General features: G+C 34.9%; 3 protein-coding genes across 5 annotated transcripts; 1 reads left to right on the top strand and 2 right to left on the bottom strand.

Moving 5' to 3' along the window:
• Positions 1 to 177: 177 nt before the first annotated feature.
• Positions 178 to 7,461, bottom strand: LOC134231157 (UBX domain-containing protein 4-like). 2 transcript variants are annotated; one of them, XM_062713081.1, is made up of 13 exons: positions 7,455 to 7,461; positions 5,789 to 5,884; positions 5,316 to 5,421; positions 5,038 to 5,066; positions 4,284 to 4,402; positions 4,008 to 4,156; positions 3,858 to 3,912; positions 3,172 to 3,341; positions 2,909 to 3,031; positions 2,643 to 2,745; positions 2,355 to 2,477; positions 1,675 to 1,871; positions 178 to 811 (listed from the first exon to the last, which is right to left on the bottom strand). In XM_062713081.1, exons 2-13 carry the CDS (start codon positions 5,880 to 5,882, stop codon positions 697 to 699), a joined length of 1,383 nt encoding a protein of 460 aa, XP_062569065.1. In that variant the 5' UTR covers positions 5,883 to 5,884; positions 7,455 to 7,461; the 3' UTR covers positions 178 to 696. The 2 variants fall into 2 exon arrangements, with proteins under 2 accessions (XP_062569065.1, XP_062569064.1); XM_062713080.1 differs by lacking the exon at positions 7,455 to 7,461 and having other exon boundaries at positions 5,789 to 5,923.
• Positions 7,462 to 10,637: 3,176 nt separating this feature from the next.
• On the bottom strand, positions 10,638 to 14,111 carry LOC134231158 (zinc finger protein 271-like). Of its 2 annotated transcripts, none has more exons than XM_062713083.1 (3): positions 13,952 to 14,111; positions 12,500 to 12,652; positions 10,638 to 12,095 (listed from the first exon to the last, which is right to left on the bottom strand). In XM_062713083.1, the coding sequence occupies exons 2-3, from the start codon at positions 12,649 to 12,651 to the stop codon at positions 11,120 to 11,122; spliced, it is 1,128 nt and encodes a 375-aa protein (XP_062569067.1). In that variant the 5' UTR covers position 12,652; positions 13,952 to 14,111; the 3' UTR covers positions 10,638 to 11,119. The 2 variants fall into 2 exon arrangements, with proteins under 2 accessions (XP_062569067.1, XP_062569066.1); XM_062713082.1 differs by having other exon boundaries at positions 12,500 to 12,718; positions 13,952 to 14,110.
• Positions 14,112 to 16,228: 2,117 nt separating this feature from the next.
• On the top strand, positions 16,229 to 21,492 carry LOC134231138 (uncharacterized). The gene is made up of 3 exons (XM_062713055.1): positions 16,229 to 16,508; positions 20,146 to 20,295; positions 20,504 to 21,492. Exons 1-3 carry the CDS (start codon positions 16,283 to 16,285, stop codon positions 20,791 to 20,793), a joined length of 666 nt encoding a protein of 221 aa, XP_062569039.1. The 5' UTR covers positions 16,229 to 16,282; the 3' UTR covers positions 20,794 to 21,492.
• Positions 21,493 to 22,784: the final 1,292 nt, after the last annotated feature.

Here is a 22,784-nt window from a genome sequence, read left to right on the forward strand (position 1 = left end):
ACTTCAAAGGAGAAAATTTGTTGTTTATTGATAACAAAAAATTAAAATATATATCCAGACAAAAAAAAACAGATATTGAAATGTGAGAAAGCAAAACCAACTCACCAGTATGTCAGTCCATGCTTAGTGATGTGTGCAGATATTAAAAAATTCAACACACCCGGTGAAACATAAACATTAACAATAACAGGGCTTTTTTATTAAAGTTTATTTTAAATAAACCAAAAAATACCAAAAAACAGTAACTATTTTTCCTCTTCTAACACCAATTATCTTCCACTAGCCCAGGGTTTATAATCCACCCTGCTCCTCATCAGCTTTACAGGGAGCAGAGTGGACTAAAAACCTTTGGCTATCAAGATGCACCATAATAAATTAACTGTCGAACATTAATGATACATGAACATTATGAGGACCTTTCATGACCTCCTCTGACAAGAACATCTCACCGATTTCAAAGTTTTTGCTTGGTTTAAAATAGAAATTAAATAAAAAACATATATGTACTGGAGGCTGAAGTGTTCTGTTAAAGAAATAGATGTACAATTTTTAACACTACACTTGACTTGGTCATTCTTACATATCAAGATCATTCTGGTCCAAAACACCAGCTCCTGGCTGGTTCAAAACAACATATTGGTTTTTCTTTCTCTCTGATTGGTTGTTACAGCTGTAAAGGATTGTTCTGATTGGTTCCTACATTTGTTGGGTGGAGTTCCCATTCCATGTGGCGTTTTCATCATCGTCATCTCTCATTTCAGTCAACCTGCGGACATTTCCCTCTGACCGTATGGGTCTCCGCTGGTAGGCTCTACAACAAAGGAACAAATAAACTTGAAGTGGTTAAGAATTACATTTGTAGGTTAGAGACAATTAATTTGACTTCTTCTGACACAAGCTTATTTTGATTGACTTCTGACATAAGCACTAGCTCTTCACCTTTTTCTAGAGGGTTCACTTTGACGTACTCTTATTTTAACCTTTCTACAGTGAATAAAAACCATAAACTAAAAAAGAATTTAGATGCATTTCAGTTCATATTGGTCCTATACATTACATAGGTTTGTGGTCTGGTCTTCCTTTGAGATGAGGACTGAGATTTGTCTGAATTACTTACATTTGTGGTCTGCTCCTCCTTTGAGATGAGGACTGAGATTTGTTAGATTTACTTACGTTTGAGGTCTGGTCCTCCTTTGAGATGAGGGCTGAGATTTGTTAGATTTACTTACGTTTGAGGTCTGGTCCTCCTTTGAGATGAGGACTGAGATTTGTTAGATTTACTTACGTTTGTAGTCTGGTCCTCCTTTGAGATGAGGACTGAGATTTATAAGATTTACTTATGTTTGTGGTCTTCTCCTCCTTTGAGATGAGGACTGAGATTTGTTAGATTTACTTACGTTTGTGGTCTGGCCCTCCTTTGAGATGAGGGCTGAGATTTGTTAGATTTACTTACGTTTGAGGTCTGGTCCTCCTTTGAGATGAGGGCTGAGATTTGTTAGATTTACTTACGTTTGAGGTCTGGTCCTCCTTTGAGATGAGGGCTGAGATTTGTTAGATTTACTTACGTTTGTGGTCTGGTCCTCCTTTGAGATGAGGACTGATATTTGTCTGATTTACTTACGTTTGTGGTCTGGCCCTCCTTTGAGATGACTGAGATTTGTTAGATTTACTTACGTTTGAGGTCTGGTCCTCCTTTGAGATGAGGGCTGAGATTCCTCGGAGGTTGGTGGTGTATCCTCGACTTTTTCTTGTGAGGATCCACCAAACAGAAAAACTCGGATCATGTTCCACAAAAATAAAAATGGGGCCAAAATAAAGGCCAGAATTCCACCACCTGAATTCCCTGGCTTGGATATCACATTGGATTTTCTCTGTAAAGATATTTCATATACAGTTCAAACAGAATTTTATCAATGCTCAATTGGCAAAATTATTAATTTTGATAAGCTTGAGTTGCTTAATTTATCCACTGTATAAATTATATGTAAAAGATGTTGGAATTAAAATAAAAAGGAAATGGCTTGAGAATTTTAGTCATATATGAGTAGATTCAAATTTCTTAAAACCAACCAACCATATCTTTAATTTTGCTTGAATATACCCAAAATGAGAAAAATGAGAAATGATTTCTATCTTTGTGAGGTCTTATTTGTGAAAGATTGTTAATTGAAAATAGATGTAAAATGCAACTGAAAATTCTGCTAGTCTAATCTTGCTAGTGCCTACATGCATTCTACTAGCCCGAACGAAATTTGACTAATGTTTGGGCATTTGGCTAGTGCTTTTGGTGCACACCGATCACAGAGAAGGAAACCACACTCAGAAAGAGCAGTGTGTGTATGAAATATACTTACTGGTACAGCTATTAACACAGAGGAGGGGACCAGATTTAATGATAGCAGAGTCTGTGACATGTCCTCCTGTGTAAAGATTCTCTTTGGGTAGACTGTAGAAAGGGTAACGTCAGCACCAATACGCTGCAAAACAAAAAACACAAAATAGTACAGAACTCCAAAATTAGTGTAAAAGAAATCATATAAATTACACAAACTAGTGTGTAAAAGAAAACATTTGTCCATAGACAGAACACAGCTGTTTTTTTTTTATATGTATTTCTTTTTATCAAGTAACGTTGAACTTACTCCTGAGACAACGGTATAAACACTCCGCAGTATATCAGAGGACGGGAATGTGTTGGATATTGACGTTCCGTCAGGGAGTCGAACCTGGATCCTGGTCATCTCCCTACAACAAACAAACAAAAGATTGATACATGTACTCTAGTAAATAAATCAATAGAAAATTTCTCAAAAATGATTATATATGGATCTTCAGACAACAAAAGTGAGAAAATGATAACTCTTCACTAATCTTTTCCCTATACATTAATCAATCCTATGGAGCTCACATTTTCTTGGCCTCCTCCTCCTCTGTGAGTTTTTGTCGTGCTGATAGTTGCGCCTGTTTTTTCTCCTCTGCTGCCAGTTTCTGTTCCTGGGTCTCCTTTCTGAAGCGAGCTGCTCTCTCCTCCCTAAACGAAACAAGAATTTCTCTTATTTGAATACCCAGTTGTTGGTTTACCTGTTTTATGATTCCCTAATCATCTCTAGCTTTATGTTCTTTAATTTTAACCTATTCTGTTATCCAGTTGTCTGTTCCCTAAGTCTATACCTATCTCTAGCTATTTGTTCCCTGATTTTGTCTCGTTGACGCTTCTCTTCAGCCTTTTCTTTCCTCATCTGCTCCGCGGAATCCTTCAGTTCTCTCTCCTTCTGGAAATCCTTAAGTTTCTGTAAATCTTTTCCAAGCTTCCGTCTTTCCTTTTCCTCTTCTTTCACTTTCTAATTTCAATCAAATTATACAGGAAATTGATTAGAAATAACCCCAATAAATGATAAAACAATATTTTATGTTGTCCAGTTTATAATAAATACATGAAATCTTACACTACTTTCCTGTTTTTTTTATATCAATACTGAACATATAAATATTACTGATACACATACACATATTAAATATTACTGATATATTAGGCCATAAAAAATTAATTTCTGGGTTCTCAGGCCCTCCCTCATCTCTTTCAAGGGTGCCTCCTTGACCATTTTTACTGCTAAATCAATAAAATAAAAAGAACAAATCACCTGCCTCATCATTTTTTGAGGTTTTGTACAAAGTAAAAAGCTGCCTCATCATGTTTTGGGGGCAAGAAAAAAGTAATAAATTAAAAGGTCTCCCTCCCTCATCATATTTCTTGAAAAAAGGCCTGAGAACCAAGGAATTAACTTTGCATGGCCTATTGGCCTTAAAAATCACTGATGCACATAAATATTACTGATATATTTGTACATATCCTCTACCTCTTTCTCAGTTTTCTGTTTTTCCTCTCTCTTTATTTCCATTTTCTCTTTTGCTCTGCAAATAACACCTGTGTAATAACTTCTATCTAATGCAAAAAAAACTTTTCTAATCCAGAAATGGTAAACATAATTACTTAATATAAATCTTACTTCTGTACTCGTTCCTCCAGAGGAGGCTTCTCTATCTCTGCTGGCTGTGTAGATGTGCTTGGTGCTGTGCTTTGTGCTGTGGATGTGCTGGGTTGGACCACGGCAGTGGGTGGACTAGGCTGGGCTGCAGACAACTGATCATTGTGTAACTACAAAACATAGCAGGAATGATAGACATTTTATTCTTAATTCAAGTAGATGACTTGCACATAACTTGGTCAATAGAAAATACATGTAAGAATAAATTTAAAAGATTTTCCTTACAACCTGACATACCTTGATCACATTCTGAATGACTTTAACAAACTCTGCTTTCTCTTTGTGACCTGCTGTCACCTCAATAGGTGCCCCGTTGACCCCAATAAAATATGTAGAGGGCACAACCACAACGGGAACTTTATAGAGTTAAGGCTTGAATTTGTATCACAAAAATACTGTATGAGCAGAGTTATTAGCAAGGATTTAATTTTTGCATTATTAGCGTGGGTTCTGAGATTGCGAACAATTTACTCTGTGTTAGTTGTTATAGTTATCTCCCTAGTCGTTAAAAAATTGCTAAAATTCATACACAAAAAATTTATATACCAATTTTTTTTTATAAATCTTGCGTCTCCCTAAAATTTCCACTTGCTCATTGCCACTGAAGGAATTATATTCATACATATTCTAGACTCCAATTGAAATACTTCCTCCTTTTTATTTATGGGTGTTTTTTTGACTTGGGATTATAATGACACTAAAATAATCATCTACCTTCCTGCACGTCCTATATAATCACTTCTGTGTGTGACAATTCATTGTCTTTTTTTTAAATAAAGGTCATTCATTCATTAACTGGTTGTATAAAAGGACTCGGCCTTTATGGGCAACCTGTATGTACATCCTGATAAAAGTCTTTTAAAAATTATCTCTTATTTCTTGAATAAAATAATCTGTTTGAAGTTTTGGGCCTGACTTTGCTTATGCCATGGTATTTACAATATTATATCATTATATATATAAAACTTATTGGTATTAGAGAAAAAGATACAGATCTGTGAAAAATGTCCGCACGCCTCACTGAAATACAAGACAAACATTTTGTTTTATATATCTCTGGAATTTTGCTTTTGCTTGTGTTACATTATCTGTATGTTTACCTCTTACATAGATTCTCATGCATATTTCAGACCTATTAATTAACTGTAATATATAACTTAAATTCACTGCATACAATCAAAATCTTTTTAAGCATTCTCAGATTAATCTGTTATTCACGATTAATGTTTAAAGACAACAATTCATTTTCTGTACAGAATTTTCTTTCACCTGTTTGCAGCAAGTTTGATGGCGACACTTCCACTACTATTGCACAATGTTATGACTTCTGGGTCATTCCATACCTTATCCATTTCTGTTGACATGTCGTTTTGTCCTGTAAAATAAAATTTTGATTCATCTGAATTAAATAAAACATAGGTAATCAGAAATATTATATTTAAAGCTATAAAATAAAATATGCTATAAAAATATAAAAGAATTTTAGAAGACTCTGTTATCCTCTTAAAAGAAGGATATGGTGTCCGTACCTTTTTTAAAGAGCAAACTCTGGGTCTCTTGTTTCATATATGGCAAGATATTGGTACTGAGTTTTGAATACTTTTTTTACAGGATACATTCCTTATTTATCTTTTAGTAATTTAGCATCACCTTAAAACGCAGTATCCTACGATATCTTGCCATATCTGATATTTTGTCTTGAAACGTTAGGCTCAAAATAATGATCATCCAAGTATACTAACCATGAACGTAGACAATGAAAAGAACTTTCTGTTGCTTGGATCTCTGAATAGCTTCAGGTATACTTCCATTAAACCAATTCATCTTTTGAGACATATTACAGGGAATGATGAAGATTTTTGAAAAACGAAAGTAAAACCGGAAATAGAATCATCATTTAAAGTTAACATTAGGACGTACATATATTTTTCGCATGAACTTGCAATCAAATCGTCAGGATGTATTTGATAATATATATTATGTGTGTGTGCCTATATGTCTCTATAAAAAATCTTATTTGTTATGATATTTAACCACCTATGCCGGGCGTTTTATTTCAATATGATATTTGGAAAAAAAAATGACTAAATGTAATATTCTTCCTTTTTAGAAAAGTGTACCAACTTCTTGCAGTACTTTTCTTCATTCAAACAACTACAAAATAACTACATGTATACTGAAACAAAAAGTGAGGGGACTGACCTTTCACCGAACATTTTCAACAATAAAAAGTTGTGTTTGGAGAGAAAAAAAAGTTGGGGGCGGGGTAGATTCGTACGTGTCTGATCCCATTGCTCATCAGTTTCCAAAGCTGTCAAATTGGAGCTATTCGATTTACTTGAATCCGTTGAATCAGCAAACTTATGTACATGTATAAACTGTTCAATTTTTTCTCAATTTAGAAATGGCATTAGGGGAAAAATTGCCTATTAAAAAACGGACTGGAAAATTATTATCATTATCATTTTATAAAATACAGTTCATCCTTGCCAATGACAAAACAGGAAGGGGAATGGGATGTTGGTGTTTTGAGTGGAAGATGCACTCAATCTATTCTTCATTAATTAAAATACTCTAAGTATTTCACAATCTCATCCATCGTTACAATCACGTTTTACTTAAGGTACTCCGATCCTAGCTCAGCCAGGAAAGATGACTCTTTAATTTATAATTTAATTCAATAAGTCTCAAAATGAAGCTTGAAAAAAAAATTCATGCAACAATTTTCATTTTATATCTATCAATGTGCTTCAAGGTTCTTTGAAGTTCACATAAAGGTCTTCATCGTCGGAGACCTACGGATGATCTCGTCTTTTCTGATAAGTAAAGACGAGATCACCCTTGGGTTTCCGACGATGAAAGGTCTTTTAAAAAGTCGAAATTTTTTACCCCATAATTGTATTTTAAAAATACATATTATTTAAAGAAATTGAGGTTCTTTTCATCTAACCATAGATACCAATGTTTATTAATATGATATGAAATTAGAAGGATAGATGGTGTTTTGCATAGGAAAATATTTATACACTATGCATTGTAAAATGATCGAAGTAAATAGAAGGAACAAAAGTACCTTATATGTATAAAAATTGTGCAACTTCTTCAAAAACCCGAATACCTATGATTTTTATACCCCCGCTTGAAAAATGGGCTGGAAAATAGTAATCTGGATGTTCGTCCGTCCGTCTGTCTGTATGTCCATCCATCCGTCTGTTACTCTTTGGGGTACCCATCTCTTTATATCCGCAACTCCTCTCAATCCACTGAATGAAATTTGATGAAACTTTCACAGAATCTTTATTACATATTGCCATTGTGACCTCCTAGTTGACTTTTTGATCTGACACATACTTTGGGTTTCCCATAGCAAAACATAGACACTGCCATTATATTCATATTTTTGTCTAATTTTTATTTTAGAGTTACTTCCCTTTGCCAATTTCTAAAATGTGTTTGTTGATCAAATTTGAATTGGAAAATGCATAGAAGGTGTTTTTATTCGCATTTCCTGAACATTTATTTCAGGTTTACTCCTTTTCCATAAATAATATGATTAACTTCACAGGTGTAGTTTGAAGAATTATCATGGGTAAAAACACGTTACTTTGAGAATTCAGAGAAATTTTTGTGAGCATTATCAATTGGTTAATACTTGATTTTCAGAACCCGAGGATCAGAGTACCTTAAAATGCATTCATAAATTATAAGATTAAAAATATTTAATATTTATTTTTTCTCAGCATCAGCAACAGTTCATTACAATTAGCTGCCTGTCAATTAAGCTTGGCATACATGTATATAAACATCATAAACACAGTGTGTTCATACTATAAGCAAGGATAGGAAAGGGAAAGCATTGTAAACAAGTTTTTTGGGATTTTTGTGTAACATCCCTTCACACTGTTCACCCATTTTGAGACATCGCCACTTGCCAGTGAAGGGTTGCAACTGTAGACCTGTACTGGGCACTAAGGGCCATTTAGCAGTAAGAATACATTCTTTTTTGTTGTGCCAGCACTTACTGTGACACAGGACCTAGGTTTATATATAGTTTTATCTTCAGGCTCCAGGACCAAGAATTGGATTCAATCCCAAGATGTAAGGATCAACTCCTTACTCTGCGACTGTAGGTTAAATGCTCTCATAAATGTGCAATGCAGGCAGAAGTGGTAAAGTACATGTAATCTAAATTCAACAGATACAACTGTTTGTATGTCTTATGAATAACATAAAAATAAGTAATGCTTATTCTTTATTACTTGAGTATTTGTACAATAATATTTCAATGCAGGTGTAAACATCTGAAGAAATCATCAGATATAATCAGACATTTACATAAAATACTTGATTGTATAATTCTAATTGACTCAGTAACAAAGGCAAATGTTACAATGCTGTGTCAAAAAAAAAAGCTTGACTAGTCCATAGCTCTTAAGGGGGATGTACGGCCACCTTTAGTGCAGTGAGAGCAAAATGTAAACATTTCTTCAAATGGCTAAAATACATTATATTTTGATCAAATTTTAAGTCTTTTTGATAAAGATACAATAAATATGCATAACCGAATGCATGTTGTGCATATATAATCTATACTTTTGCAGAAAAATGCTTTTGATATGCTCCTTAGAACTGCGCAGCTACAGAATTCAGCAGAGCCTTAAAAAATCCAAAAAAATATGCAACCTGTGCAGTAATGTTCTCTCTACAACCATTTGTTGAGAAAATGTCTAAATTTTGCACTTTTAAATGATAATTTCAAGTTCAAAACAAGGTACTATTGTCTTCAAAAAGAGTGTAAAGAACCATGAAAGTAGTTCATGGATAGCAGCACGAGGTCTATTTTTAGCACAGAATCCTGTTTTCCAGACCTCTTCTTAATATGGAGGGGCATAACAATCTTTAAATGTAGAAGAGAATTACAGTTGCAAAATATTTCAAATAATATGAACACTTTTAAAAGAGGAAAGGTGTTATAGTGTGGCTTGAAGTAATTTATTTAGTTTGAACATATTTTTTTTTTCTATTTGCCCATATTTTCAAAATTACAATTGTACAAAGTAAAGAGAAAAAATAAACTTATAAACATCTTTAAAATGATGTTTGGTGGTCCTCCCAACTCAGGGAAAAATTATTGGGTCCGTATTTATAGGTGAGAAAAAAAAATCCTTAAAATTTAAACAGAATTGTTTACGGAAGAAAAAGAAAAAAATATCGTGTAAAGGAATGTTAAAAAAATGAGTCGGGCCATTTCTAGGCAGTTATATAGATCGGGAGAGGGCAACCAAATATTTTTATAACAAGTGGTATTATAAGGCTAGTACATGTTCCATCACATACTTAGTAATGCACTTATTTTTAATCTTTGACACTATTTTGAAAAACAAACAAAGGATTTTCGGGGGAGGGGGGGGGGGGTAGCAATCACTTTTTTTGCGATGATAGACATAGCATATGCAATGGACCTTTCATTGCAAACATTGTGTTCGCTTCTAAATTTCATAGAAACAACTCATTATATTTTATCAAGCTTCGTATGTTCAATGAGCGAGAGCTTACAACGTTGTCAACATAATGAGACATGATGCGTTTTTGTGTCCAAACATGACCCCATACAATGTGTGGGTCATTGCAAACATTCTAGCTATTTATGTGAGGTGCCTGAAGGAAGTCCTATAAATGCCTATTTTTTCTATCTAACTTATAAACAAAATAGACATATGTACCAACTTTTCGAATGTAAGACATGTAATTACAATCTATTTTTCATGCACTGCGTATTGTTTAACATTTTCAAATTAAATGCTAAGCATCCTCCTTGCAGTGCCCCATTTGAAAATAACTTCTATCGCCACAGAAAAAAGACCCACCGTAAACACATATGTTTAGGACATTTTTATCTTTTTTTCTTGAGTTTTAAAGAAACCAACAAATTATCAAGACTTGTTCCATGAAAAATTAAATATAATCATGGTAATAAACGGATTTATCCACAGCAGATATATGCACATGCCAACCATGTGCTTAGTGGAATAATTTTAGCGAGGAATTTCGAGTTGTAAACAGAACAGTTTTTCCCGATTTGCTGGAGTGAGGTTAAAATCGCGTTTTTTCATTAATCAGACGATGCGATGCAACAAATAAAAGTAGTAAGTAATATAACCTAATGATTATTACTTAGTAATTTCTTGTCTTGGTGTTATTATGGTCGCATTTATTCTAAAATCATTGTTATTCGAACTCTGTGTGACAGAGGAATGTCGGACGAAATAAACACATGGCCTCATGAAGACACCCATATGAAAAATCAAATTTTCAAGAATTATGGATAATGACAAGAAAAAAACGAAACAAATGGTTGTAGCCATATTATCAATGAATCAAACTAACTCCATTTTCAATGCATTTTTCATCTCATGAATGCTGTAGCTGCGCAGTTCTAACTTGATTAATTTTCTTGTAATTAAGACAAAATAAACTTAATTGTTTACTAATTTTGGTCTCTAACAGTAGATAATTAGTGCATTAGCACTTTGAGTAACTTTGGGCTAGTTTAGTAGAGTATTAAGCGCATTCTTGGTATTTCTTAGTTTACACCAGACTAGATCCAATATGGCTTGTACATCCCCCTTAATGAAAACAAAAGTCTAAACAATTTTACATAAGGTAAAAATAGACAAAGGTGTGGAATGACTCATACTTATATACCCTTCATTTTGGGATTTTTTTTTCAGATTAGTTATGAATATAAGGATTCAGATTTTTTTCAACAAGTGGCTGAACGGCCTTAACAATCATATGAGTATAATACACAAACACTTGTACATGGATTTCAAAATTCAAAGGGAAATAACTTTTCTCAAAGTAGAATACAACTTTCTCTATTTGTTCAAACCCTAACCCAGAGGTCATGAAGTTAACAAATCTGGTAAAAACACTTTTGCTAATTACAACTCGCACATAATACTACAGTCAGATCTCAAAACCTCACAATGACTCACAAGAGTGACTCAGGTGACCTAAAAATGCTGAATGAACGAACACTTACCCCTGGTAAGTTTTTATACAAGACAATTCTATTTATGTTCACTGAGATAGTGTGCTATAAAGTCGTACTTGTCACTGGCTAATTTTCCACACATGTTACAACACCGGATGTCCATTTTATCGTGCATACTGCGATGGAGATGATACATGGCTGCGTCTTGGAATATAACACAACAATATTCACATTTGTACACGTCATCCCTAGACATCATATGTGTAAACAGATCCTCATTGGTAAAATTAACCAGACAGATCCTAGAGTTGGTACCTATGGAGGAGTTATAAAGACTAGGGGACGGTTTACTACTTAGGCTGTTATAGCGGGCCATGGATTTAGAACTTTTACTCATGGCAGGGAACAGCTGACATTTCTGTGGAGATGAGGACAGACTGATTTCTGAGCCAGACAAGTTGCTCTCACTTGTGACGCTGGCTCCGTCCCCCATATCCGCCTCGTCTCCTGAATCTCCCTGTGCCTCGGTGAAATTACTGTCCCTCACATTGATCTTCTCTTGTTTTAATGTCTTTTTCCTTGATCTCTTTGGTTTGGGTTCAAGAGAGCTAGTCGGTTCGGGGAATGATGCGCTGTCTGGAGGCAGACTGATTGTATCCATGTCCAGTGATCCCGCCTCCTCTAACTTCACGTGACAACTTTTGTTGGCTTTATCCGTGCCATCTTCTGCATTATCAGATGATCCCACAGAACTAAAATCTTCGATGCTGAACCGGTTTACGACATTTGGTTTTCTCCTGTGACTGGCAGTCCCCAGGTTTGCCGGGTTGCCTATATCTGTTTTAAACTCGGGAAAATTTAAACCAGAGAATCCTTGATGGAACTCGGAGGTTGAGAGATCTGGTAGGGAGCCTTGTTCATTGTGAACCTCCCGTAAATGTTGTTCTAGGCGCTGCTTTCGACAGAATCCCAGGCTACATATGACGCAGTAATAAGGTTTCTCTCCTGTGTGTGTTCGCTTGTGTGAGTTCAGATGGGAGGACTGTGCAAATCTAAAAGAATAGCAAACAGAGGAATTCATGAAGTATATGATTGTAAACTGAAGTTTAATGACAATGACGAAAGATATATTTTTAATAAATAAATCTTAAAATTTGAACAAAAGAGAGATATCAAATTGTTCATGTAAGTTTATACACTGTACAGTTACAGCTAACCTGCTTATATACATGTATGTAATGCATACACACTTATATAGCACAGTGATTTAACCGATTTTCATTCTATGTTCGCATACTTTAAAAGCGTATGATAAACCTAATGGATATAACAAGATTAGGTTTATAACAAATAACGGTAATGTTCCTCTCTTGCACTTTGCTATAAGCTTCTTTTACTGTAATTTTTAAAAATGACAAGTGAAAACAATGGTTGTTGTGTACAGTAGTGTAGGTACCTCTTCTGGCAGATATGACAGGCGTATGGTTTTTCCCCGGTGTGAGTACGGCGGTGGGTGGTCAGATGAGCTTTCTGGGTAAACCTCTTGAAGCAAACATTACACTGGTATGGCTTATCTGCTCCAGCCATCAATATTCCACCAGAATCCATTCTGATTACCAAACAGATTTTTAAAACAAAGATCTGTATTCTGCAGCCTCACAAATTATACAGGACTCTAAAACAAAACCAGAACTATCTTAGTACATGATGATACAAATTATTAATTTTATTTTATATTAGATTTTGTTTGTAACAGCAAAGGAGAACGCATCGTGACAGACTTGACCAGGATTCCAACCCAGACCTACTGAACCTCCAGTCAGGTGCTCTTTCACAGGAGTCATCTGGCCATAGGCAATTGACGCAATATTCCTCCCTCCCTCATGGTCTCCAGCCCCTAGAGACAACAACCACGGCTCTCTTTCCTGACAAGTCTTTCACTGTCACTTCAGGGCATGCCACACTACCAAATGTAATAGGAGAGAGAAAAATTTTACAGACCAGACGAGTGTGCAAACAAAATATCATTAATACGTGTTGCAGTCAGAGGGGTTCTGTGGCTGTCACATAGCTCAGTTCACAGAGTATCTGACATGATGACTGGAGATTCTGGGGGCCTGGGTTCAAATCCTGGTCTGGTCTGTCACATTTTTTTCCTCTCCCATTATATTAGGAGCTATGGACGTGACACGAGAAAGATCCTTCATTGCAGGGTTGCCTCTAGAACTCAGGGGCTAGGGAATTTACCCTATACAATGACATAATCCCTTCGTTATTCTGGTATTCCTCCATAACCCTCTATTAGGGGAGGACCCCTCAACATCCTTCTACCTTTTACATTTCTCCTGTTTTTTCAATCTTATTTTCAATCTTATCAACATACATTGTTTCAGGAAAGAGCCTGGGTTTGTGTCTTTGGGAGCCAATGATCTTTAAGGAGGGAGAAATGTGGTGGTCATGCAGACAGATTCAAGAGCTGGTGGCTAGATAGTTAGAATAATCCTCACCACAAATAAGGATGTTCATTTTTTTAACAATCAAACAATCTATCCACTGGCTAGATAGCTCAGTTGGTAGAGCACCTGACTGGAGATTCAGTAGGCACTGCTTCCAATGAATCCCAGTCTAGTTTGACACATCCTTCTCCTTTGAAGGCTTTCCCAGCCATTACAATTAACCCTTTCATGATAGCTGCGGTACTACTCATTTGCAGCCATTGCATGGCAAATTAATAACGCTTGGCAATGTTTTAGTTGATAGGTAATCATTTCGCCATGGAAAAGAGTAGTACAGCTCAGTTATTCTGAAAGGGTCTCGTTTTTTAAAATTAAAATATTATGAATATTTAATTATTTAAAATCATTTGCTAAGATATTGCAAATACCGGATAAAATGCAGAATTATTCACCTTTATTTCCGTTACCCTCTGAGTCTGAGGGAAGAAAATATTTGCAGCAGACTGATAGTTGAAGAGTTGAATCTATTTGAAGTCCTGGTCCTTCAGTGCATCGCACTTTTTAACATTATAAGACCTCAATGAATTTATAATCAAACAGTGCTGTTATACTGACTCCTCTGACACTCTTATATGCTGCACATAAATAACTAACACTCATGAAAATCGTCCAGAAATGTGGTTTCTTTTTGTTTACACCCCAAACGCCACCATGTTGAATTTGTAATACATAAACTATTCAACGGTACAGATCTACCGATTCCGGAAAACAACGTGTCCTTCACTCACTTACTTGCTCTTTTTTTCCACCCCTTCTCATTAATTTATTATTAATTAAATAATTCAAATTTTTATTTTATTTTGTTTTAGTTTATTTATCTATTTATTCACACCTGCTCACACTTTTTATTTATTTTTAAATTCATTTTTTAGTTTATTGGATATTTTATTTCATCTACTATATAACTATATAACGTTATACTGATAGAAATACAAAATCACTGATAAAGAGGAAAAACGATTTTCTTTGTGTAAACAGAAATGTCATTTCTTGAGAAAATTGTAAACCTGTTACTGTATGAATTTTCATTCTTTATACCAATGTCCCTGAACTTGATGGAATTATCTGGTCAAGGTTATGACACATCCTCTGGCTCCGGGGCCATGAAACTTAGATGAGTTCACTTTTCATCTCAGTCTCAATTTTCTACAACATGTATTTAAATGCCTTCAGTTGGCAAAACAGAGATTAGAAGTTTGAAACCAAAATATTAAATTAAGTGAGCTCGTCTTAGTTTTATGGCACCAGAGCCAGAAATCTTTGAACCAAGTAAGAGCTTTTTGTGGTCCTTCATTACGAATTTATAGGCCAGACAAGAGTTTTATATTATTCCTTACAGTGGCTTTGAAAACTTCCCGGAATAACTTGGGATTATATACTGGTCAGTTTTCAGGACCAAGGATCATGAAACAGACTTAAGTCAATCTCCAATAACATGTTTATTAATTCTTGATTCAGCCTTTAAATTTACAGATTAACATATTTTAAGAAGCATTTTATGCCTTTCCATTGACCTTGAACTTGTTGGAATGGCCTTGGATCAAGGTCTTGACACATTGTCGGTTTCAAAAAATAAGCAATCTCTGAACCAAATATGAACGTTAGGTGTTTCTCCAAAACAAAGTTATAACAAGGACCATTAGTTTTCAGAGACAGACGGACGGAAAAATACATCTGGAAAAGTGTTATCCATATTCGTTTGCGGCGGGGTTGTACACTTTATAGAAAGTTTACATCTTAAAAACTGTGGTAGGAGTAATCCGGATAAAAGAGGCACCATCTATGCAATATTTTGCAAAAACTGTATTTTTCTTATAAATCATCGAAAAATTTAAGTCCAAGTAAAATGCCTATGTCTGTATGTATCATGAAAATTTTCAATCGTAAAGATGTTTTGATCACCCCTCGTACATTTGGGGGGAAATGGGTGTTCAACCCTCTCAAATGCTACTTGACTATAACAGTATTCGTTGTCATCAATTTAAACTACTCGTACTTTGAGGCATTAAATCGCGTTGAATATTAGAATCAAACAAATAATATGAAATACATGTAGAAATAAATATAATATAATAATTCTAAATCAAGTCAAACAATTGACACATACGTTGATGATACGAGGAAATCGGCAATCTTATTAAATGTCGATGTCTGCAGATTGTTTTCCATTAACCGTATCATGAGATTGGGCGCAGTAGAAGTGACTGGTCATCGGAGGATGCTTATTCCTCCATGGCATCTGATCCCCCACTGTTTTCAATCTGAATTGACTCCGCAAGTAAAATATATTGTTAAAATGGAATTCTGGGCATGTTATCTTCACATTCCATTCTCAGGTTTTTTTAAAGACAAACAGTATTACATCACTGTGGTGTTGCAAACAATTATAATTTTAACAATGATGCATAATCAGTGAGTATGGAGAAACCGAAGAAAAATATGCACCTGTAAGGAGTGCTGGAACCACAACATGCAAAGGGCATAAAACTATTCCAAAAAATATGTACAATGAAAAGAAATTAAACATAAAAATAAATAAATCTTTACTATTTTGCAATGCGTTGTTTATCACTTTATTTATGAGATTGATTAATACAATTCATCATGTGTGTGCTTGTTAGGGAATATTTGCATAATTCTATAAAAAAAAAATTGTGATGAATCGCCTCGGAGAATTTACAACAGAACACAACAAAGATAGCTGAAGACTGCTCGTGGCAAATATGTCTGTCGCAGAAACCTTTTCCTCGTCCACAACTTTCCTGAAGATCTGCATGGTGCTGGCCCCTTTGCAGACTTTAGTGTATATAATTGGTTTTTCGTGCAACTACTGGGTCACTCAAAAACAGAAATATTTCGGTAATGAAATCAAAAGAAACGCAGGATTATGGGAGATGTCAACCTGTTTGTTAAAAATGTGTGGGAATGGGGAATTGGATTCCGTGCCAGGTAAGAGAATGTAATGCAGTGTTACACATATGGAGATAACGAACAGTATATCAAGATCAAAGTCCAAGAAACAATACAAAATAGGCCGGAGTAGGGCAAACACGGACTTCAAAAACATCAGAGGTGGGGTCAGGCCTGGGAGCCATAAAAATTTAGACGAGCTAACTTTTGATCTTAGTGTCACTTTTCCCAAAGGAATTAATAGTAAAAAAGTGAGACTGAGATCAAAGTGAGCTCGTCTAAGTTTTATGGCCCCTAAACCAGGTGCCGTGAAGGAGTGGGCATCCCCTGCCGACCGCTCACACCTGCCGTATGCTCTTTGTCATGATCGAGAAATAACGAAAAATTCCGTCGTCAATTCAGTGTATAAATAATGGACTAAAATTAGTATGAAAAAAACCCAGTCAGCATTTGACTCAATGATAAATTGTATTTCCTGAAAATATCATTGTATCGACCATAGAACTTATGAAATGATGACTTTAAACGAGCCTGCTGATATTCTTGTTTCATCAACTTGTTTGTCAATAATTTACCTCTTGTAGAAATTGTATATACATACAGAGCGTGCTCTTGCGTGTCGAATCAAGTGAGATATATAAACTTTGTATGCAGGAGATGAAGAAAGATTGCTAAAGGGAAGTTGACGATAGAAAAGTTTATACCTCATCACGTTTATCATAGAACTTGGTTGTTAGATAACCTCTAACGTCTTTTTAAGTAAAATATCTAATTATGAAGCAGATGTGTCAGACTCTGTGTTATCTTTTATCTCAAGCTTACCAGGATATATCGTATCGACATAAGAATGGAAATTACCATTGTTATTTGACAATGAGTCGTCGATATATCTAAATGTCGAGTTGAAGGCCGTAGCAAGTGTTTTTTTTTTCTTTTCATGCATAAGATTTTGCACAAATTCTGCTTCATATGAATACAAAAATAGGTCTGCTCACATCTTCGCTAGCCAAGGGTTTCTGATACGATACTCTCCTCATAAACCCTTGGCATACGGTGTTGATAGAAGTTGTGTTTTTTTTTCTCGAGTTCTGATTGGGATTCGGCACACCCGGTCGACCAATCAGCAATTGTTTTTTACTCAAGCCCTAGAGGGGCTTGAGTTATCTAAAACGATGCTAGGTCATCGATTTACTCAGTTTCAAAACACAAAAATATATTATTTTTGTAGATAAAAAGATTTCTAGAAACAAAAATGCAGCTTATCTGGAAAACATCTCTATATTCAAAGATATTAAGTGTTAAATATCGGATTCTATTCTATGGCGAATGAACAATGAGTGAAGTTCCGCAGCCGCAAGTTTCTATACAGAGATTTCGCGCTTTCTTTTGCGTAGGAATCTCAGGTAACTTTTTACAGTCGCCGACAAAGCATCCTTGGACGAGTCCACTGCAGACTCTGAAAGGTGACACAGGTTACCCCATCGTTAACAAATTCTACAATGCAATGCCAGAAAATGTATGGCTGTACCCCCCAACTGAAATTGCTTTTCACGGGCCTGCAAATGATATGTACTTTGAGTGACAGTAAAATGATAGCGCAAAATCAATGTTAAATTCTCGTATTATCTTAAGCTTTGGTAACGGAACCTATATAATATAATAACTTCTTTTGGATTCGTACGGAATATGTATTTGACATGTCGCTCAGCTAGATAAATCCCCTCGTCTCAAGACACGGTCCGGAGTAGGAGAGTATCGATAGTACATTTTGGCCGTGGTTTCCAACGATGGATGAACCCGTAGTCAAGTGGAATTTACTGGAGCCCTGAGCCCCCCCCCCCCTTTCCACTTAAAAAAAAACTTTCTTCAGGCTTGTAGCAAGCTATTTAGATTGATGTATATATTGATTGTGATGTACGTCATTAAGCAAAAAAATACAAAAAAGTATATAGTTTGAAGTATACTAAACGTGTACATTAAAACAATTCATTAAATTAATATAAAAAACGGCAAGATTACCATGCTCTATAAAATATTCCTGAAAGTGTGCAACGTAAATTCATCTTAAAAAGTAGTACAATTAATTATATTTCTTAATTAAATTCAATATACGAATTTTGTTTCATGTACATGTAGTTTATTCAAAAGAGGATTGAACTCAATAGCCCTCATCTTATACCATTTAAGGATATTAATGACGCTTCCTAATTGACTTTCTACAGCTTGAGTATTTCTGACGTTTTGTCAGTATATACTTGTTTTGTATATGACGATATTTGCGTTCGGGACACTTCTTGACTCTTTAATCTCGGGAATGAAAAACGCAAGTAAACAACGATCCGTAAGATAACATGCACTGCTATGAATGGCTATGGTGTCATCCAATATCTTCTAAATACGTGATTAAGAATATATATTGAAGTTGAGATTTGTACCATAAATAATAAATAAACATAACTCAATTATTGCTTCTTAATTATTTTTGAAAAAATCTTTAAACACGTGTCTTTATTTCTGTCGATGACGCAATCTGTGTGTATCTATCACGTGACGAAAACAATCCCGTCTTTTGACTTCATCGTATGCCAAGGGTTTATGAGGAGAGTAGCGTATCAGAAACCCTTGGCTAGCGAAGATGGTCTTCTCATGACCGGGCGCAATTGATACCCATGGGAATTCCAATAGATTTTTGGAGGAACTGGTCTCCAAAAGCAACATACAAGGAGATATTATCAATCAGAAACTTAAGCATCTTTTTGATGTGACTTCAGAGTACTTGTGTGTACAATCAGAATGCTTTTTAACAAAATAATTTTGCAAATGACCGATGATAAAGTAAATTTACGAGTTCCATTTTTATTGAAAAAACAGTTATCAATGATATCGAATAGCCTGGACTTTAATTTATTGTGGGGAATGGTTGTGTACAAAGTTAAAAAGTCGTAAGTTTTTAAGCTGTTTATCTTGTGATTTCAAATTGTCCAAAAGTTCCTTTGACTTTTTTAGTATCCTCATCTGATTTTCTTGAATATATTGTTGCACAGTACTCTTGAAGTTTCTCCTTCACTACTGTTAATATCTTATAGTGAGGACTGTAACATTTTTTTTAAGATGAGGTTATTTAAAATACTGCAGTATATTAAAAATATATTTTCCTAAGGGCAAGTGACGATGTCATTCAGAAATACCTCCGTATGTTCACAAAGTTAAAAAAGTTGAAGTTTGTCAATTCGAGTCATATAAAACTTATAATATGAGAGTATCTGAATAGTCACAAGTATTATGCATACATACATAAAGTTATTGAGTCGAAACACCTTGCACGAACTCGGGAAACACACGCAGAGAAGTGATTCTATGCATTTTTTTTTTGTTACTTGGGCTTGATAATTCACTTATCTGTATTAGAACTGTGTAAATAATTGAAATATTTATATAACTCCTATCTGAGGCGGGGTATCATTTTCTGAGTTTGGTGCTCACTTTACCTCGTTTTTTTTCTGTAAAAACAGTTGCATATTGGAATATTATTATCATTGCGTAAAGAGAAATGAAATATTACAACTAATGTAAGCGAAGACAATATTTTAATCACATGTCATGTTTTAATGTTTCAATATTTTTGACCTGTGAAACATCGTTTTCTCCTTCATCCAAAACCATTTTTTTTCATCAGACTGGCTCCACGTGACAAGGTTCTTCGCTGTGATTGGTCTGATCGGGTTTCTGTTGGTAACCGCTGGAGTGTTCGTCTGTCTGCTTGTGACTCAATTATCTCAGAGGCGACTAGTACATATTTTGACGACTGTGACTGCAGCAGGGACAGGTATGTGTTACTGGGGGTTATGCAGGTTGTAAACGGCAATAATCTCTACATAGTGTATTCAAAATTCACAAAGATTGAACTCTATTTTGCTTTTCCACGGGAAATACTGAGTAGTCCTTGGCCTTGGGTAACTGGATTATTCACTGTATAATAGTTTTAATCATATGCCAGTTATTCCTGGCGCACTAACGTGTGCATTATTTTTCAGGTGTAGCAGTGTTGGTCGCCATTGCTATATATGGCACTCATTACAATAACCCCCGAGAGGTCTCCTCTCCAAAACTGAATCTGGGCTCCTCCACAGGAAACATGGACCTCGGTCTTTCTCGTTCAGGATCTGATACAATCAACTGGGCTGGGAAACTATTTGGTTCCGGCATGCCCAATGAAACCACCGACCCTGGGTGGGCGTATGGACTGTGTGTGGCGGCTCTAATCTTAGATGTCATTACCACCATCTTACTAATTTTAAACACTGTCAAAAAACCCAATATTTAGACATATTACAAAATTGGTCATTTTCTGCATTACATATGTGCAAAAATTGTGATGATACCTGTGACCTTTGACCTGGACAAATCTTTTTCCCAAGAACTGTTGCATCTAATCTATATACTTCTTTATTTAAGAAGTTGTTTTTTATATTTAAGCCTTTACCTGTAGATCTACAATATATGAAATATACACTACTTATTCTCACACATGTTACTGATTGAATGTTGTGTTGTTTACATTTTTCTTTAAGGCATTAGTTTTATTCATTGCTAATTTGCTTTTATATCTGTTTTTTCTTGACATTTCAAGTCATTTGTAACCCTTCATTGTAACTTGTACTATTTCAATTTTTAAATTGAACCTTGAACTCCATCTTATAGTTCCGCCGAAATATGGCTGAAATATATGGCCGACTCGGCGTTAAACACCAATCAATCAATCGACTTTTCACCTTGTTTTTGAAAGAAGTGTACATCCTTAATCAAAGAGTAATTCGTTAAAATATTATTAAGATCTGCATCTTGAAAGTCTGTAGATGTATTTTCTTATACATTATATTTTTTTAAGAATGCAAATATGATTTGGTAAGTTGAGAATTATAACTTTCCAAATTGAAACTATCGTTTTGAAGGAAAACTATCTTATCAATAGTATGTCAAATGCGTAAATATTTACCAGCATGTAAATAAATATATCAATCTATGTTGTTTTTGGTGACTAGATCTTACAACAATCTATTGGAATTCCAATTGGTACAAATTGCACACCGTTCTTAGCAGACCTATTTTTTTATTCACATGAAGCAGAATTTTTGCAAAATTTTATGCGTGAAAAGAAAAAAAAATTTAAAAAATATTTCCTATGGCCTTCCACTCAACATTTAGATACATATATCAACGACGTATTGTCGATAAAAAATGGTAATTTCCATTCTTATGTCCATACGATATATCCTGGTGAGCTTGAGATAAAAGATACCACAGAGTCTGACACATCTGCATCATATTTAGATATTTTACTTGAAAAAGACGTTTATGCATGGTAATCTAACAACCAAGCTCTATGATAAACGTAATGACTTTAACTTTTCTATCGTCAGCTTCCCTTACTTATGCAGCAATATGCCTTCATCACCTTCATATTACATATCTCAGTTTATTAGATACGCAAGAGCATGCTCTGCGTATGACCAGTTTCTACAACGGGGTAAATTATGGACAAACAAGTTGATGAAACAAGAATTTCAACTGGCTCATTTTATTAAATTCATCATTTCGTAAGTACTATGGTCGATACAATGACCTTGTCACCAAATACAATTTATCATTGAGTCAAATGTTGACTGACGTTTTTCATACTAATTGTTGGTCCATTATTTTATACACTGGATTGACGAAGTATTTTCCGTTATTTCCGATCATGACAAGGAGCACACGGCGGGTATGACCGATCGGCAGGGATGCTCATTCCTCCATGGCACCTAATCCCACCTCTGATGATTCGGAGGTCCGTGTTTTCTCTGCTCCTATTACGATTGTTTTATGGACTTTTGATCTGGAACACTGTTCGTTATCTCCATATGTTTCAATAAAAGAGGAACAATTTTAGGCTATTCAGGTTTTTGAAACAAAAACGAAATGTCTCTTCTTTCCTCCTTTATAAAAAACATAGTAATATTGCATTTCGTTGAGGCTGACATTTAAAAAAATAAATAAAAATAAAACCATTGTCTACTAACTACTGAGTATATGAAATATTTATTACATACTGGGGTATTTAAAAATGAATATTTTATACAGATAAAAAAAAAAAAACTAAATGATACCCCCCGCCTCCCATATGGTTATAACTGGTGAAAAAATGTTTTCCTGTGGCCGGGAAACCCAAAATATGTTTTAAAATTGCACAATGGCAATATGTAATAAAGATTCTATGAAATTCTCATCAAATTTCATTCAGTGGTATGAGAGGAGTTGCTGCGATAAGAGATAAGT

The sequence above is a fragment of the Saccostrea cucullata genome, unplaced genomic scaffold, assembly GCF_032062105.1.
Source record: "Saccostrea cucullata isolate Sc308-1 unplaced genomic scaffold, CSIRO_AGI_Scuc_v1 ctg645, whole genome shotgun sequence".
Taxonomy (NCBI): Eukaryota; Metazoa; Mollusca; class Bivalvia; order Ostreida; family Ostreidae; genus Saccostrea; species Saccostrea cuccullata.